Source organism: Plasmodium malariae (assembly GCF_900090045.1).
Source record: "Plasmodium malariae genome assembly, chromosome: 14".
NCBI classification, from domain to species: domain Eukaryota; phylum Apicomplexa; class Aconoidasida; order Haemosporida; family Plasmodiidae; genus Plasmodium; species Plasmodium malariae.
The window spans coordinates 1,330,971-1,348,052 of NC_041788.1; the positions used below are offsets into that span (position 1 = coordinate 1,330,971).

Here is a 17,082-nt window from a genome sequence, read left to right on the forward strand (position 1 = left end):
TATATATATATATATATATATTTTTATGCGTCATTCCAAGTATTATTTTTATAAGCACAAGGTATTATATTTATATTTAGGAAACACAATCTATTATATATAAAATATGCTTTAAAATTAAGCAATATTCCAAGAGAAGAATATTTATATTACTTCCAATCATTTGATAATGCCTCAAACCCCAATCTGATAAAATATTTGTACGAATATTGTAGCAAAAACTTTATTTCACTTTTATATATGTATACAACTAAATATGTTTATTAATGCCATTGTATGTATTTTTCTATGTAGCGTGTTGCTCAATTATTTGCACGCACCTGTATTATAAGTTATATATATATTAAGTTCATTTTTGAATTTTTTTTTTTTTTTTTTTGAATATAGTGAAAATTATTCTATTTATCACTTATATAACTGTAAATAGTTACGTGATGTATGCATATTTGCATATATATATATATATATCAACATGTATTTGTGCATACATATAGAAACATTGACAAGATGTAATAGATGCTTATATTTATTTTTATAAATGTTTAATAAGAGTTGGTGTTGCATAGATGAAAGAAAACTAATAATATACAAAAATGAATTTTGTTTTTCTTTTATTTTTATTCAAGATACTCTCATATAAATGTTTCAAACAAAGGAAGCTAGGGCTCCATTCCTTTTACCGTTATACAAAGGTTACTTTCATCTTACAAAAATATATCTATCTATATATCTATATCTATATATATATATATATATACATATATATATATACATATAAATATATTTACGTATATTTATATACATGCAATTATATTTTTACAGCAATATATATAAAAAAAGTAATAATATGACATAAATGTGTTTTATTTTTTTTAGTTTACGAAAGCAACAACGTTTTTTTATGTCAAGGAAAAGTCATTACAGGGCCAAACATACGTCATCTAATTTTTACCTATACTGTTATAATTATTACAGTTTTTCCAATCTATATAATTATGTAAGCATTTCATTTATAATTTTAAATAAGTATATATATGTAAACAAATTTACGAGAGGATATGTACTTACCTATTTCGAATAGTATAAAAATTGTGAACAGCCGTAAATATCAAGATCAGGAGAAGAAAAATAAGACAAATTTATGAATATATATGAAATGATAAATGCAACTTTATTTTTACACAGCTGAATTTTAGTTATAAAACTGAGCCCACCTTTTTTAATAATATAACATATATGCTTATATTTATAAATGAATAAACATATATGCATATGTATATAAATATATCACTGTTGTGTATTTATAGACACTCCCACATAGAAAGCCTGTTACAGCTAAGTCTTGCAATACTTGCTTTAACGACTTTCTTTCTTTTAGTTTTATTCTTCTTAACAACAACAGCATTTTGTGATCCTGGGATGTAAGAATAAAAATTAGTCAATAAGAATACAAAAAAAAAAAAAAAAAAAAATTAATAAACAATAAACAAAAAGAAGCAAACCAATAAATAATTGAATAATTCACCCTATTAATTTCATTTCCATTTGCAGTATTCCAAAAAAGAGTTATGTTGACTTATCCCTACCGAAGGGAAGAAGTAAGATAAAATGAATTTAAACATGTTAGATATACGCATGCGTAATTTTTATTATACCCCCTTTGGGCATAAGATTGTTCATCATTAATTTTGACATAATTTATTTCATTTTAGCTGCATTCACGACTGTAAAAATAAATGGCACAGTTATAAAAAATTATTGGTGTGGTAAGTCCTTCCTTCTTTTTTCTTTTATTTTTTTAAAAATAAAAGAACATACATTATTGTCATTTTATTGCTATTGCACTTTTACATAAAAATAATAGCATGTACAAACACTCTGTTTAATTTCCATTTTTACAGTTCACTGTAATCATTTTAAGGAACCAAGAAGTAAGCACTGTTATGTATGTAACAATTGTGTTACTAGGTTTGATCATCATTGCGTTTGGTAAAAATTAACAACAGGAAGAAATTACAAAGTACATTTGTGTGTTTTTACATCCTAATATTCACAATGTTAGTTATATTTTGTTTCATTTTTTTGTATATTAGTCATTAATTGTTAATCATTAATTATTAATCACTAATTAATAATCACTAATTATTAATCACTAATTATTATTTAGTAATTATAAATTAGCAAGTAGTAATTATCAATTATTTTTCCTTTTGATTTTTTAGGCTAGGAAATTGCGTGGGAACCAGAAATTACCGTACATTTGTTTTTTTCATTTTAAATTTATCCATCCTTTCCATGATAATCTGTTTTATCTTTATTGGAACTTTTATTGTAATGAATATTTATCTACATTCATTATAATATACATTTACAGTACAATGATAATATAATACTGTTATATTTAATGTTGTTTTTTCATTTATATATACTTTTTGCGTCCCACGTTTTTTACAGAGTTTGAGTATTAAGGAATATCAGAGCTTAACATTAGGATCAATTTTTTATATAATGTTTGAATATCCGCATATGTAAATTAAAAAAAATAAAAAATTAAATAATATCTCCAAAAAAAAGATATGACATATGTTGAAATATATAGTATGAACTATGATCTCGGTATATATTTAATCTTAAAAAAAAATAAAATTTATTTTTTTATGTGATACATGTAATTTTAAATTTTACACCTTTTTATTCTTTTCTTTTTTTTTTCCTATTTAGTGCACTTTATATTATTTATACCGTACCATCATCCCTATTGTTAATCAATTTATTTATTTATCATTTAAAAATGATACTCAGTAATAAAACAACATATGAGGACATTCAAGGTTTATACGTGCAGCACAATCCCTTTAATGAGGGTAAAATATAATATAAATTCGTCTACATATAAAAGCAGCCTTATTTACGCAAGATTTGTTTATCATCTACTGCCATTTATATAAAAACATATTATATATTTAATTTTTTTTGTATGCAGGAAAGTTATTAAATTTGAAGAAGTTTCTTTTTACACCTGTTAACAAAGGGTAAAACAATATTTTATTAAAAATAAAATTAAATTGTACTATTCCTTACGAACATGTACTTTTAATTTTTCTTGTGTCGTTTGTTATTATATTTTATATTATTATTTATTTATTTATTATTATTATATTTTTTTTTTTTGTCGTATTAGGCATATAAAATGGACCGAAATTGTAAGGGTTACTGTATAAATATAAATTTTTTGAAGAAACAAATGTGTTTTCCTCGTCCCTTCAGTATAGATTCTTTCTTTTTTTTATTTTTTGTTTACATTATTGTAATTTCTTATTTTTCAATTCTCCAACTTTTATATTTTCCTATTTTTTTATGTTTTTTAAAAAGAATAGAAAACTATACGTCCATCTTATATATTGTTTTAACCTTCCTTTTTTTTTTAACACCAAAAATTTTTAAATGACATCAGATTTTCAATTATGTTAAAAAAAAAAAAAAAAATTAATTTAAAAATTAAAAATTCTTAAAGACAGAAGCAACATAAATATAGAAAAAAGGAACGATAAATAAAAAAAAAAAATTGAAAAAAGAAAACAGAAAAATGAAAATGTTAAATTTAAAACAATAAGTAGCTGTTGCAAATTCTACCAACATAGGCGTATCTTTTTAAAAATAACATTAAAAAAATGTTAAGAAAAAAAAAAAAAAAAGAGAAAGACAGATTTAGTACGTAAATGTATTTTTAAAAAGGATGAACATGTATTAAATGCAAAATACTGTTATAATGTCTTAAAATAAAACGGCATAAAAAAAAATTAAATTAAACTAAATTAATAATATATATACTCCCAGAATTTTCACTGAAAAAATAATAGCAATTAATGTATATATATTCAAGTGGTAAAATTACAAACACGAGAAATATCTTTTCATACATTTCTTTTCAAAAAAACTTGTCATATATTGCAAGCAAACAGTTTCGTATGAAGCAACATTAATATGATGCATTTTCCTCATTCAATTTACTTTCATAGTACCATTTTATATAATCGACTACAAATATTTTTTTATAAAATAAGCAGATGTTACCTATATTAATCAGAAATACTCTTTATAAAAAATAGCGTCAAATCGATATAACTTTTTTTTCTTTTGTCCATTCTTTTTTTCATTTTATCTCTTTTGTTCTCATTAGATGAATCGTAAACTTTGATTACTTTACCTTCTTTCATAAATTTATCCCACATAAGGCAGTTGCTGTGTAGTCTTTTTAAACAAAAATTCCTGAAAATAAGCAAAACGAAAATGCACACGTGTATACGTGCATACATACATACACATATATATACATGCACGTACTCGAGAGAAAGGACTATAAAATCCATTTTTTACAGTACTAGCTTTAATTACCTTATGAATTTATTGTCATTTATATATGTTAATTCTTCAAATAGAGGCATAACAACAAATTTTAAAAAGGTAATTTGAGATTGACAAACTTCATTATGCTTTGTTCTATCGCATAAAGGTGATAAAGGCATTTTATTTTTTATCTCTTCATCTCCTTGAGAATAGAATTCACACAGTACTCTCTGACACCATTTATAGTGTTCATTCCATTTAACAGATCCATGAGATATATCTGCGCTTTTTATAATCATTTTGATTAGCACTAATAAATCGTCGTTATTCTTTATATAATCAAAATCTTCGTTCTCTCTTCTTATTCTAAATTTCGAAATAATCTCAAAATGATGCTTCATATCGGTACTCAGAATTAACTCAATAATACACAATCGTATTAAGCGAAAGTCCTAAAGATTACGGAGGTGAAGATCAAATAAAAATAAGGAAAAAATATGTACACATGTGTACTTGTATGTATATATATATCTACTGTGTACGCACATACTTATATGTGTATTCATGCATATATTCATTTACAAACGCACGTATATATTCCTCCTATTGATAAGCATGCCAACAGAATTACCTTCTCCGAAAATGATTTTAAAAGGTTGCATTGATTTAGTTGTAAAATTTTAAATGTTATAGATGCATGATAATTTTCCAAGACACTGATATCATTATAAATAATACTTAATGGATGTAGACTATTAACAAAAAACAAATTATTATAACCCGGATGACCTATATCATGACAAATCCCTGATATGAACATAACTAATTTTATTTTATATTCCATGTGATCATAAATGCCTAATTTCTTACTCAAGCAAAAAAATTTCTGTGTTACCTAAAAAATTGAAAAAAAAATATGAAACGTGTCAAATAGTCATGTATAAAATGGTGAAGAGCAAACTGAACAAGGTCCAAATGGCGACATGCAAAATAGTTAATAACTTTTTATTAAAATTATGAAAATTTTCTTTTCCTACAAATAGCTCAAGTTTCTGTGCACTTTACTGTATTAACCATCATATGTATTTTTACTATTTTATAAATATATTCATTGTTGAAATCTATAATTTTTTTTTTTTTTTTCTTTCTTACCATGGTAGCATGTATAGTATTATGGTATGGCACATTGTTGTACTGTTTTTCAACAAAGGATAAAAAATTGATGATTGAATTAATTGGAATATCGTGTTCAATAGTAAACATCAGCGATAGATTAATATCAAAAAAAGGATAATTTGATTTTTCAAAATAACTCAAACAACTGAAGTCCCATTGAGACAAAATTTTGTTATCTATTAGTTGAATCATATTTGTTACGTGAGGAATGTCTATTTCCTTTAAAAATTTCTTAATCTCTTTTTTGTCTATATCTACCTTATCAACACATATACAATCATTATTCGAAAAGGATTTATTTAATTTAAAATCAACACGATCATTCTGATCCGCTAAATAATTGCTCTTAGTCTTACTTACATATGCTTCTATAAATTTCTTGTTCTGAATAAGAAAAAAAAAAAAAAAGAAAAGAAAATAGTAGCATGTAGATAATAACAAATTATCACCAAGTAGTACACAAAAACGCACAAATAATAATTAAACAGTTAGAACATATTATTCGATTATGTATTATGGAGTATCTCAAAAAATATATGTATTTCCTATTATAATATTTTAATGTTATCCTTTAATCTTTACCTCAAGTTTATCGAAAGCACCGTAGTCAATATTATAAAGATTGTCTGTTTTTGTTAATGTTGATAAGCACTGTTCTAAAATATTAGTACAGTAAGAAGTTTTACTAAGCACATTAAAATTTACATCATTTTCACTTTCTATTTCTAAAATGACTTTTGTGCACTGCCGAAAAAAAAATAAATAATTAAATATTTTAAAATAAATTAAAATAGAACAGTATGACATAAACAACATAATAATATGTATCATTATCTTGTTCATTTTAGAATGTTCTAAAAAGTTCATCACATGTGAAAAATACAGATTTATTTGCACCTATATGTGTGTGCTATTTTACTATTAACTCATTGTATAAAAAAAAAATATATATATATAAATAAATATAGAGCTTCAAGCAGAATAAAGCATCACTAAAAGGATGCATCAATATTATAAATTATTTTACATAAGAAGTAAATAGAGAAGAGGACTAAACATGACAAAATATATATATTACCTCTTTTATCATCAGAATCAAATCTTCAATTGCTGTTGAAACTTTTTCTTTATTACTTTTGTTATTTTTGTTCATGTCCGATTCTACTTTGTCTAATTTGTATCCAGTTATCTGCATTTTGGACAATCACAAAGAAAAAAAAAGAAATAATGATGAATCAGTTTATAATATGTAGCTTATATAGACACTTGTGAATGTACGGGCATGGATATACATATATATATATATATGTATGTACATATATATTTGCACGCCTAAACTTCGTTAAAAAGTCTTCGTTTATTAAATTTACCAGTAAGTTATAAAAAACGTAACGAATTTGCAATTCTGATGTATAACAACCCATATACAGAAGTACACACAGCATTATGTATTCGATAACTCGAAAAATCCTAAAAATTAAATAGAACACAAAATAGGGAAAAAACATTTATACTTTATAATAGATATATTTGGAAACATATAAATTTCATTTGATGTTATTCTACTTTTATTTCTAAAAGCATATCAAAATTTTTAATTTCGATTTTAAGTAGAATTTTATTAGAAACTGAGAACGCAATTTTATTTCATTCTTAATTTCAACAGAAATTTATATTAAAACATTTTTAAAATTACACATATACGGCAGGCATAAACGCAGGGTTCGCGGTGCAAACTAATATTATGCTAGTCGAATTTAGCACTATAAATATTAGGTGGATAAACCAGTTATATTTTGTTCTGAACAAGAAATTAAGAAAAGAAAATAAGAAAAATGAAAAAAGATAAAATATGAAATGATAAAAATAAATGCTCTTATTTTCGTTGCTCTTTTTTGAAGGTATTCGTCTGATTATAGTACTGTTTTACTTTATAGTCTAATTATTTTATTTTTTTCATATTTTCATATTTTCACATTATCCTTTTTCCTTATTTATTTATTTAAACAAAAGCTATGACATAATTTGCCAGACACCTGGAAGGAATGAGCACATCCATGATTACTAGAGGGAGTAATCCACAAAAGAAGGTAAGGGCATATATAGTTTCAGCTGCTGATGACAAAGAAGGTATTGCTTTTGAAGTTATGTTTTCATTCAACGTTAGACTAATACCTATATTCCACAATCCCCACATACTTACCATGACACCAAACAAAATATAGGACATAAGTTCTGCATATTTACTTAATTCAGACGATCCAACAATTATAAAAAATATTAATATAATAGTATTTAAAACCATTAAAGCATGAAACAATAAAACTACATAACTGTCTTTTTGCCATGCATTTGATTTAAAGGACCAGGTAAATAAAAACCATATAAAAAAACATAAAATTAACATAATTATTCCTATTATTATCATCCTCGAAGATATCCAATTGTTTAAATTTAACACATACAATGTTTCTAACGTTTCATCTTTAAATTTTAAAGGTATTCGTGTTACTAACTCTTTTTCATTGGACTGATTTAAACAACTCTCCGAAAAATTACTCTTATATGGATTTAATCCATTCTTATTATTTGATGTATAAAATTCCTTATTTATTATTATATTTTGCTTCCATATTTCATAAAAAAATTGCTCAAATACTTTCTTTAAATTCTTATTTATACCAAAAATTCTTTCATTTTTGATCATTACATTACCACCTGAGAGTTTAATATTTCCATAGGATCCACTTGGTGAATGAAAAAACATATTCGTATTTGTGCTTGCATTTGCAACAAAGCTAGTATTTGCACTTGCATATCTATTTGCATTATTTCTTAAGTTGCTAAACTTTTTTTCATTATTATCGTAAGTACTATTTCTCTTAAATTTGTTCATTATTAATGGATTTTCTTTATTCCTTTCTATTTTTATATTTTTTAAATTATTATCTTCTACATTTTTCATAAAACTTATAGAACGTTTTGATTTTAAAGGGGCACTTTCATTTTTTTCCTTACCTATAATATCATCTATATTTATCTCTTTTAGTTTCTTTTGTTTTATGTCATTTAAAATTTGGTTATATTCAGGTCCATTTTTATTTTTCGTATTTGATAAATTCTCAGAATTTTCTCCTATTCCCTTTCTTTCAATTTCTTCCTTCTTATTTTCTAATATCTTAACTTCAACCTTTGAAAAATCAGAGTTACTATCTGTATTTATATTACTTGTGCTCCAATTAATTGAGCTATCATCTTTTTTAAGGTAATTTTTGTTATTATTACTATTATTACATATTTCTTTATCATTATATGTGTCTAGGAAATTGTTAGTTAATGATAATTTATCTTCTTCACTTGTGTTATTATCCTGTCTGCTTAGCTCATTTGTTTTTATTTTTAACTCTTTATATATATTATTATTGTTGTCACTTAAATTTTTTAAATTACTATTTTTTTTTTTTACTACATTTTTGCAGATACTATCATTTCTGCTTAAATCTTTTAATTTGCTTTCTTTTTCTTTAATATGGTCTAATTGCTCACTATCTACTTCACTACTGTTACTTTTTGAGTGTGCTAATACATTTTGTAGAAAACTTTTTTTAGTTACTAAAGTTTTATGCATATTTGTGCCAGAATTAGTATTCTTGTCATCTGAAAAGCTGCTATTCGAATTTTCATTACCTTCCTCATTTTTATCATCACTGAAGTTAGAATTCTCATTGTTCTCTTCTAAATATTCTAGATTCTCCATTTCTTGTACTTCATTCTAAGTATCGACATAATTTTTTTTTTTTCTCTGGTTCACATACCCATACTACATATACATATATATGCATGTACTATGTATATATGCACGTATACATATATTATAAACACATATATTTATATATATATATATATATATATACATATTTTTGCATTCATACTAACATACGTACACATATATTTACATATAATAAAAGGCTCATAAATTTCACAAAACCCTTACTAAATCAATTTTATGAACAGAATGTAATTTTCACATGTTGTCAATTATCTGTATTAAAAAAAAAAAAAAATCTAATATGCACTATTATTTTTATACTTGTTCAACTTTCGTAACTTCTGTCTTATATATTTTTTCTTTTAGATTGCCATGCATAGTGCATATTTTTGAAAAAAAAAAAATTTACAATTATGACTTTACAAAATAAAAATATATATCCAAATCAATAAATCAATTTTTTTAAATTGGAACTAAAAGAATAAAGCAAAATAAAAATAAAATAAAACAAGAGGAAACGTAATTTTACGTTAACATAAGTTTGCATACGTACTTTATATATAGTGCACAAATTGAAAAAAGCGAACAAAAAAAAAAATATTTCTAAATATGCCTAAACTTTTATATATATCCCAATTAAAAAAATTTTTTTTTATAATATTTTAGTTAATCATATACCTTTTATTACATATATTAAAATAAACTAAAATTAACTCAGTTAAAAGTTAACTTTCATTTTTGAGGAAAAAATATATAATCTTATTTTTAAACACATGAAAAAGAAATATACAGACGAAAAAAGGATAACACAAAATATGTACACTACCAATAGTGTAATACAGCACAGATCAGATAAAAATTTATAACCTTATATAATATTCGTATAATTTTTTTTTTTATTCAAGCAATACCCATGCACATACCCATACACATGTAAATATAAATATAAATACTAGTATGTCCCTTTTACTCGAACATTTAGCGTTTGATATTATATGAACTTCATTTACACTAACTTTTTGATAGCATATTATTATATATTACAGTTAAGTATGAATCTGAATTTCATAACATGGGAAGTTTATATATGTACATGTATATATGCTTTAATAGATATCTACTCATTATGCCCCTATATCAGTTCAACTAAAGCAAATACTCTAGCGAAGGAAAGGAGACAATTTTATGAACTCTTGTAAAGACACAAAAATATTATAACTAAAAAAAAATAATATAAAATAGATATACGAACAAAAATAACATAGTTAAATTATAAAATTAAAATATATTACGATACAACAAATGTGCACAGTTACAAGAACAGTAATATATAGTATTTAACTTGTATCTTTTATATATACTCTTTAAATTAATATTATTTTTTAAGATGTTAATAATCTTTTGTTACTAATTCTAATGTGTAATTGTATTACGTTTTGCTTTTATTTGGAACTGTTAATTATTTGTTTTTTAATAATATATTACATTATATTTTTTTATAATAAGATTAGTGCACATTTTGACATGGAAAAAAATAGTTATGTAATTGTCGTGTCTGGTATGTGTATCTAATTGATGAACAAACAATTAGCTATTATTGAAATTAGGATGTTATATATATATGTGTGTATTTTTTTGTTTTCTTTTTCTTTGCCATTTTAGCCATTTTTCAAATATAAATTAACCAAGAAAAATTTCATTCTTCTGTAGGGTGTTAAAATATACTTTAAGTAACATTTTTAATTCTAGTTTTTCCGTCTTTACGAGAACATATTCGTACCCAAGTACTCAAAGACATAATAAATATCATTTTACTTTTAAATGATTTAGTCTAATAAATTTATATTATTTAAATATGCCTTTATTTAATTTTACCCTTTTCATCGTATATTTTTTTTTTATTTACAAATATAAATAAGGAAAAAAAAAAACATAAAAAATTATACTGTAAATGATGAATTTTTTTTCACTCATATATTCTTTTCGGTATCCTTAGCAATACACTTACAAATAAATAAAGGATAAGATAAACAAATGAATGAATGAATGAATGAATAAATTAATAGATCAGACCATTTAAATAGGATACAGTGCGGTGAACTCAAATAAATTTAAAGAACAACAATTTTGTTGTTTATGCTTTAAATATACTTAGCTACACTCAGTAAAATTTCAAACTTTGTAAGTGCAATTTTTTTTTATATGTTATATACATTTATCACCTACAAAAATTCTAAATTGGGTTGTTATTTATTTTTATTTAAACATGTTCTCTTAAGTACTGCTTACTTAATACTACTAGTATGGGGGTGAAAAATGAGTTTATAAAGTTCAAATATTCATATATACTAAGAAATAATGCATAACATAAGTTGTAGAATATAGATATTCAATTTCACTACATATTAATGAAATATAATGGAATGAAGGAAAACGGGGTAAAATTACAATTTTTTTTTTTCTTTTTTTCTTTTTCAAAATAATACGCAAATTTATGTTTTATATGTACATGTATGAATAAATCTACTGCACTGTTTTTAATTGGAATAAAAAATGAAAAAACGATTATGTAAAAATTTAAATAAGAAATAGCCCCCTCTTACAGATTTATTATATTATTTCTTAATTATGACTTAATAATTTTTTTGGTCTTCTAACAAATTAAGTATATGGAGTTTTATAAAGTTCAAAAATAAATTACCTTCTAATTTAATTTTACAATATATTTACGAAGTAATCTCACAATTTATTATTTGCAACAATCGAAAACACTACTCAAAATATAGTTGCATGTTTTTTTAACAATAATGTCCCTTATAAGAATATATACATTCTTACATGTAAATGTTTAAATTTTGATATATTTTTTTTCATAAATATGCAAAAAAAAAAGATAATCAATTTGTATGAAATAGCTTCTTACGCTTTATGCATATACATATATATATACATACAATATATACAAACATACACACACACGTACACACACACGTACACACACACGTACACACACACATACACACACATATACACACACGCCCATACATTAGTAAATATTTGCAGTGTTACATTTTCCTTATATTTCTATATATTTTATTTTCAAAAGGAAAAATTTACATTTTAAGAGAATTATTTTTGAAGAAATAATCAAACCATCTGCTGCGTTTCATGCAAAATGAAAATATCATTGATAAATACTAACCATGTTGAAAAATAGTGAAAATTTTCTTTTTTCCTGAGTTTTGTTCATATGTGAGTAAAAGCACAAGTACTCATAGACATTTATTTATCAAGTTGTCTTCTTTACCAAAACAATTATAGAATTTTAAGCTTACATACTTAAAGGGTGATTAAGGGCATAAGAAAAATTTTGTACTTTATTTAATGTTTTACTCTCAGCATTTTATTTTATATTTTATTTTATTTTATTTTTTTTTTCTTTGCTTATGTTTTTGGTTTTTTGTTCTAGCATTTGGGGTGTCTGAAAATTTATTTAATTTTTTTTACCGCCCTTTTAATTTCTGTTGTTTTGTATTCCAAATTCTTGAAACACTTTTTTAAAAACATGATAGATCATAGTAAAGAAAAATGTAATAAAAATGATGCATTTAGAAAAGCTTTCTCTCTTTTCTCTTATCCTAGCAATGAAGAAGAAAGGGTCATCAAATTCTGGCCTTTGAAATTTAAAGATAATGAAGAAGAGTTCATATACTTTATTAATCTATATGATAATATTTATAAGAAAAAACTTTTTATTTTGATTTCTCATTTAAGCTCCCTCTTATTTATGTACTCTATTTGTTTAATCGTTGGGAAGATAAACGGTATATTAAAGGAACTTACTAAATGCAGAACATTTAAAAGGAAAAAATAAAAAGGAATAATGTTGCATAAGTATAAATATATGTACGCATGTACATAGACAAGTACATACACATATACATTCAATACTGTGCTACATATAATAAAGTAAATGAATGAATATGCACATACGTGTATACCTCGGGACAATATATCGTGCTCTCTATGCAATCGTTTTCTTTTCTTTTTTTTTTTTATAGATTTATTGTCTATCCTAAATTTGACATTCGTATTTTTACATACTTTTGCTGCGCTTAATATAATACTTATGCTAATATTACACTATACACACTATATAGAAAAGTTTAAAAATATTAGAGGGATACTATTTATCTTCTATACTATTTTGGTAAGAAAAGGGGAAATGAAAATGAAAAAAAAGAGTTGAAAATAACAGTCATTTATTCATATCATGGAGATTCATATTATATTGCACTTTTTTAATTCTTCCTTGGTAGATATTCGTCCTATGGTGTTCATGGATATTTATATTATTTACTGATGTTAAGGATCATCTACCAACCGTTGTGAATGTTAATAATTTTTTATACGCAACATACGTCCATAATAAAATAAATATTGTATTATGCTTTTTTGGATACCTTCCAGTTTTCTATTTGATAACAGTAATACCATGCAGGTACGGGGAAAAAAAAAAAAGAAGATAACATATGAAATATAAAAGATAAAATATAATAGATATTATCTTATTCAACTTTCTGTGTGAAGAAATAGAACAAAGTTGCACTTTCCCCATTCTAAATAAAAATATGTGTACCCATAGAGGCATACGTCCATTCATGTGTTTATGCATATATTTGTGTCAGAATATGTTACTCCTACATTTTCGACGTGTTGTTCTTCATGATGAAGATAGCAATTTTTTCCGTTTACTACATTATTACAGTGAAGAATTATATCCTAACAGACAAGTATGTAAAAAATATACCAGAGAAATAAAAAAAAGTAGTATCATTATATATATGTGTATGTATATGTATAAGCATACCGAATTAATGAGAAAGACACACCTATTTCCGATTTTTATGTCATTTTTAAGTATATTTATGATAGCGTCATCATTTGTAGGTAGTATTTTTATATTTATAATAAGATACATCATTGAAATTCAAAGAAGATTAGCTTTTCATAATTGGAATAAACAATCAAAACAGATTATTAAATTAAAGATAAACCTAAGGGAACAGAAGGAAAGGTCATCAGTGACTAATATTGAAGAAATTTACAACATAATTAACGACGTATGTTTTTTTTTGTTTTTTTTTTCGATACTTGTTTATCTTATATATATATATATATATATATATATATATATATATATATATACATATATATTCATACTTATCATTTGAAGAGTGCAATTGTCAACGGAAAAAAAAAGAAAACTTCTTAATAATCATATTCTTAATTCATTTTTTAGTCCATTGGAGATTATTACAATTTAAATACAAGTCCAAGAGAAAAAAATATTTGTATCGTCAATAATTTAGAAAAAATTTTAAATATTCTAAAGGAGGATAATTTGTTCTCTCCTGATTTGAAAACCATAAACAAAAAAGTTAGAAAAAAAGAAATAAAAACATATACATATATATGTATATATACATGCTTATGTAGACTTTCTGTATTAATTGTATATGACACACACCAAAGAAAGAATTGATCTTCACTAACTTCATTTTGATACGCTATATAATGTACCTTCTATTTTTCCTTTTCTTCAGAATTATAATCATATATATGGGTATATGATGGATATTAAGAAGATTAAACAGAGATTAATTCATAAGGGAACATATAAGGAGGAAGGAACCGTAGAAGGAACGGAGGAATGTAAAGAAGAATGTGCTGAAGAATTTAAGGAAGAATCGGAAACAGAATCGATGATTGAATCATTATCAGAAGTACGGTCTAAGGGTAAATTAGATTTACAATCTAAAGCTTCTTCAAAAAAGGGCGAGCATAAAAGTTTCATAAGTAACTTTGACATAAACATGGTATATAAAAAAATAGAAATAAAATGATGCGTAATATTTCTTTTATTTTATGTGCAACTTTATAATGCATAATCTACTTAGAACAAATAAGAAAAATTGTGTTTACAATATATTTTTTCATTTTTTTTTTTTTTTTTTTTTTTTAAGCATCCTGAAGAATTAGATATAGACATATGCAACACAAAATTTCTAAACACAGGCGCACCTAATGAAGATATTTTTATTCATATAGGAAAATATTTATTACACAAATATTACACGGCTAGCGAAAACATACCAAATGAAACATTATATTCACTGCTTTATGAAATGAAAAGGGGATATAACAATGTTCCTTATCATAATTGTATTCATGCAGCTATGGTATGATAATAATATTTTTTAAATCCTTTATACAGGAGAAGAAAGTTATTTAGTGCGATTATTTCTTTTTTTTTTCTTTTTTTTTTTTTTTTTTTTTTTGGATTATTCCTTTTCATTTAAGAAACAACATGCACACAATGGTATATTTCGATATTCTCCTTAATCTGCTTATTTATCTTATATATCATTACTTCTATTTCAGGTAACACAACACTGTAATATTCTAATCAATAATTTGGACACAGCGAATATATTACGAGATAACGAAATGGCTGCTTTTTTGGTAGCTGCTTTGGGCCACGATATAGGACACTTTGGGAGAACAAATATTTTTCTTAAAAACTGCTCAAACTTTTTGAGCGTAATTTATAATGATAAATCAATTTTAGAGAATTATCACTGTTCTTTTTTATTTCATATATTACTTAAAGAAGAAAATAACATTTTTAAAAAAGAGGATTCAAAAAGTCTATTAAACCTGAGGCAACAAATAATTGAACTAATCTTAGCAACTGATATGAGTAAGCATATAAAAATATTAGCTCAATTTCGGATTAAGTCTATTAAAACCAAATCATACATAGAAAAAAATATTATTTTATGTTTAAAGATGATTATAAAAGCTGCTGACTTATCTCATAATTGTGTTGACTGGGGGGAGCATTATTTATGGGTTAAAAGATTAGTAAATGAATTTTATTATGAGGGAGATGAACAATTGGAAAGAGGATATCAAATTAACCCCCTATTTGATAGGAATTCTCATAATAATTTTATACAAATTCAAAGAACATTTCTAAAAGAATTAGTTTATCCTTTAATAACTTCTCTTAAAACTCTTGACAGAAGCACCATTACACAAGTTATGATGGACAAAGTTAAAAGAAATTATTCTAAATGGACAAAAATAGAAAAAAGCGATACAAGAAAAAAAAAATATTTAAGTGAACTGTTAAATAATATTCCCGATTCATGGAAAACTCCCTATAAACCAAATTTAACCATTTATCAACTGCAGAAATGTAAATATAATTCTTGATTATACTACACACTTATATATATATATTATATTTTTTATGCTATATTTAATATTCGCAAAAATATAATCTTATAAATCTACTTATAACGTTAATATATGTTTATTTACAAACATCTACAGTGTACGTTTGTGCAAAAATAATACATACTATAACATCACTAGAAAAACAAGCACACAAACTAGTATGTTTTAGGTTCTTTTATTTTTCTTTAATGTGTGCTATATAAAATTATTTTGTCTGTTTTATTTTGATTTAATTTACTTTTCTGTTTTTTCTGTTTTTTCTGTTTTTTGTCTTTTTTTTCATGATCATTATGAAATCGTTTAAAAAAAATAGGAACCTTCTCAATAGCTCTAAATTTAAAAGATGTGAACAAAAAACAGTGGATATGCAATTTCCTTTTTTTTTTTTTTCTCCTCCTTTAAATTGTAACATGATTGCCTATATGTACTTATATATATGTACAATTCTTTTTCTTTTAAATCCTTTTTTAATTTCAGATTAAACT

At 24.0% G+C, this 17,082-nt stretch overlaps 3 protein-coding genes across 3 annotated transcripts; 2 read left to right on the forward strand and 1 right to left on the reverse strand.

Annotated features, from left to right (window-relative positions):
- Positions 1–640: 640 nt before the first annotated feature.
- Positions 641–3,221, forward strand: DHHC8 (palmitoyltransferase DHHC8, putative; the record flags this gene model as incomplete). Its single annotated transcript, XM_029007943.1, has 11 exons — positions 641–692; positions 877–997; positions 1,308–1,421; positions 1,552–1,598; positions 1,713–1,766; positions 1,902–1,989; positions 2,223–2,331; positions 2,455–2,528; positions 2,722–2,864; positions 2,984–3,032; positions 3,182–3,221. 11 exons carry the CDS (start codon positions 641–643, stop codon positions 3,219–3,221), a joined length of 891 nt encoding a protein of 296 aa, XP_028864282.1.
- An 858-nt stretch (positions 3,222–4,079) lies between these two features.
- PmUG01_14038200 (3',5'-cyclic nucleotide phosphodiesterase, putative) lies at positions 4,080–9,280 on the reverse strand (the record flags this gene model as incomplete). The annotated part of the gene is made up of 9 exons (XM_029007945.1): positions 4,080–4,269; positions 4,396–4,799; positions 4,979–5,242; positions 5,500–5,907; positions 6,106–6,267; positions 6,602–6,712; positions 6,894–6,993; positions 7,220–7,324; positions 7,560–9,280. 9 exons carry the CDS (start codon positions 9,278–9,280, stop codon positions 4,080–4,082), a joined length of 3,465 nt encoding a protein of 1,154 aa, XP_028864283.1.
- A 3,577-nt stretch (positions 9,281–12,857) lies between these two features.
- PmUG01_14038300 (3',5'-cyclic nucleotide phosphodiesterase, putative) lies at positions 12,858–16,573 on the forward strand (the record flags this gene model as incomplete). The annotated part of the gene is made up of 9 exons (XM_029007946.1): positions 12,858–13,116; positions 13,354–13,502; positions 13,612–13,793; positions 13,981–14,085; positions 14,214–14,415; positions 14,595–14,732; positions 14,899–15,171; positions 15,319–15,534; positions 15,737–16,573. 9 exons carry the CDS (start codon positions 12,858–12,860, stop codon positions 16,571–16,573), a joined length of 2,361 nt encoding a protein of 786 aa, XP_028864284.1.
- Between the last annotated feature and the right edge of the window lie 509 nt (positions 16,574–17,082).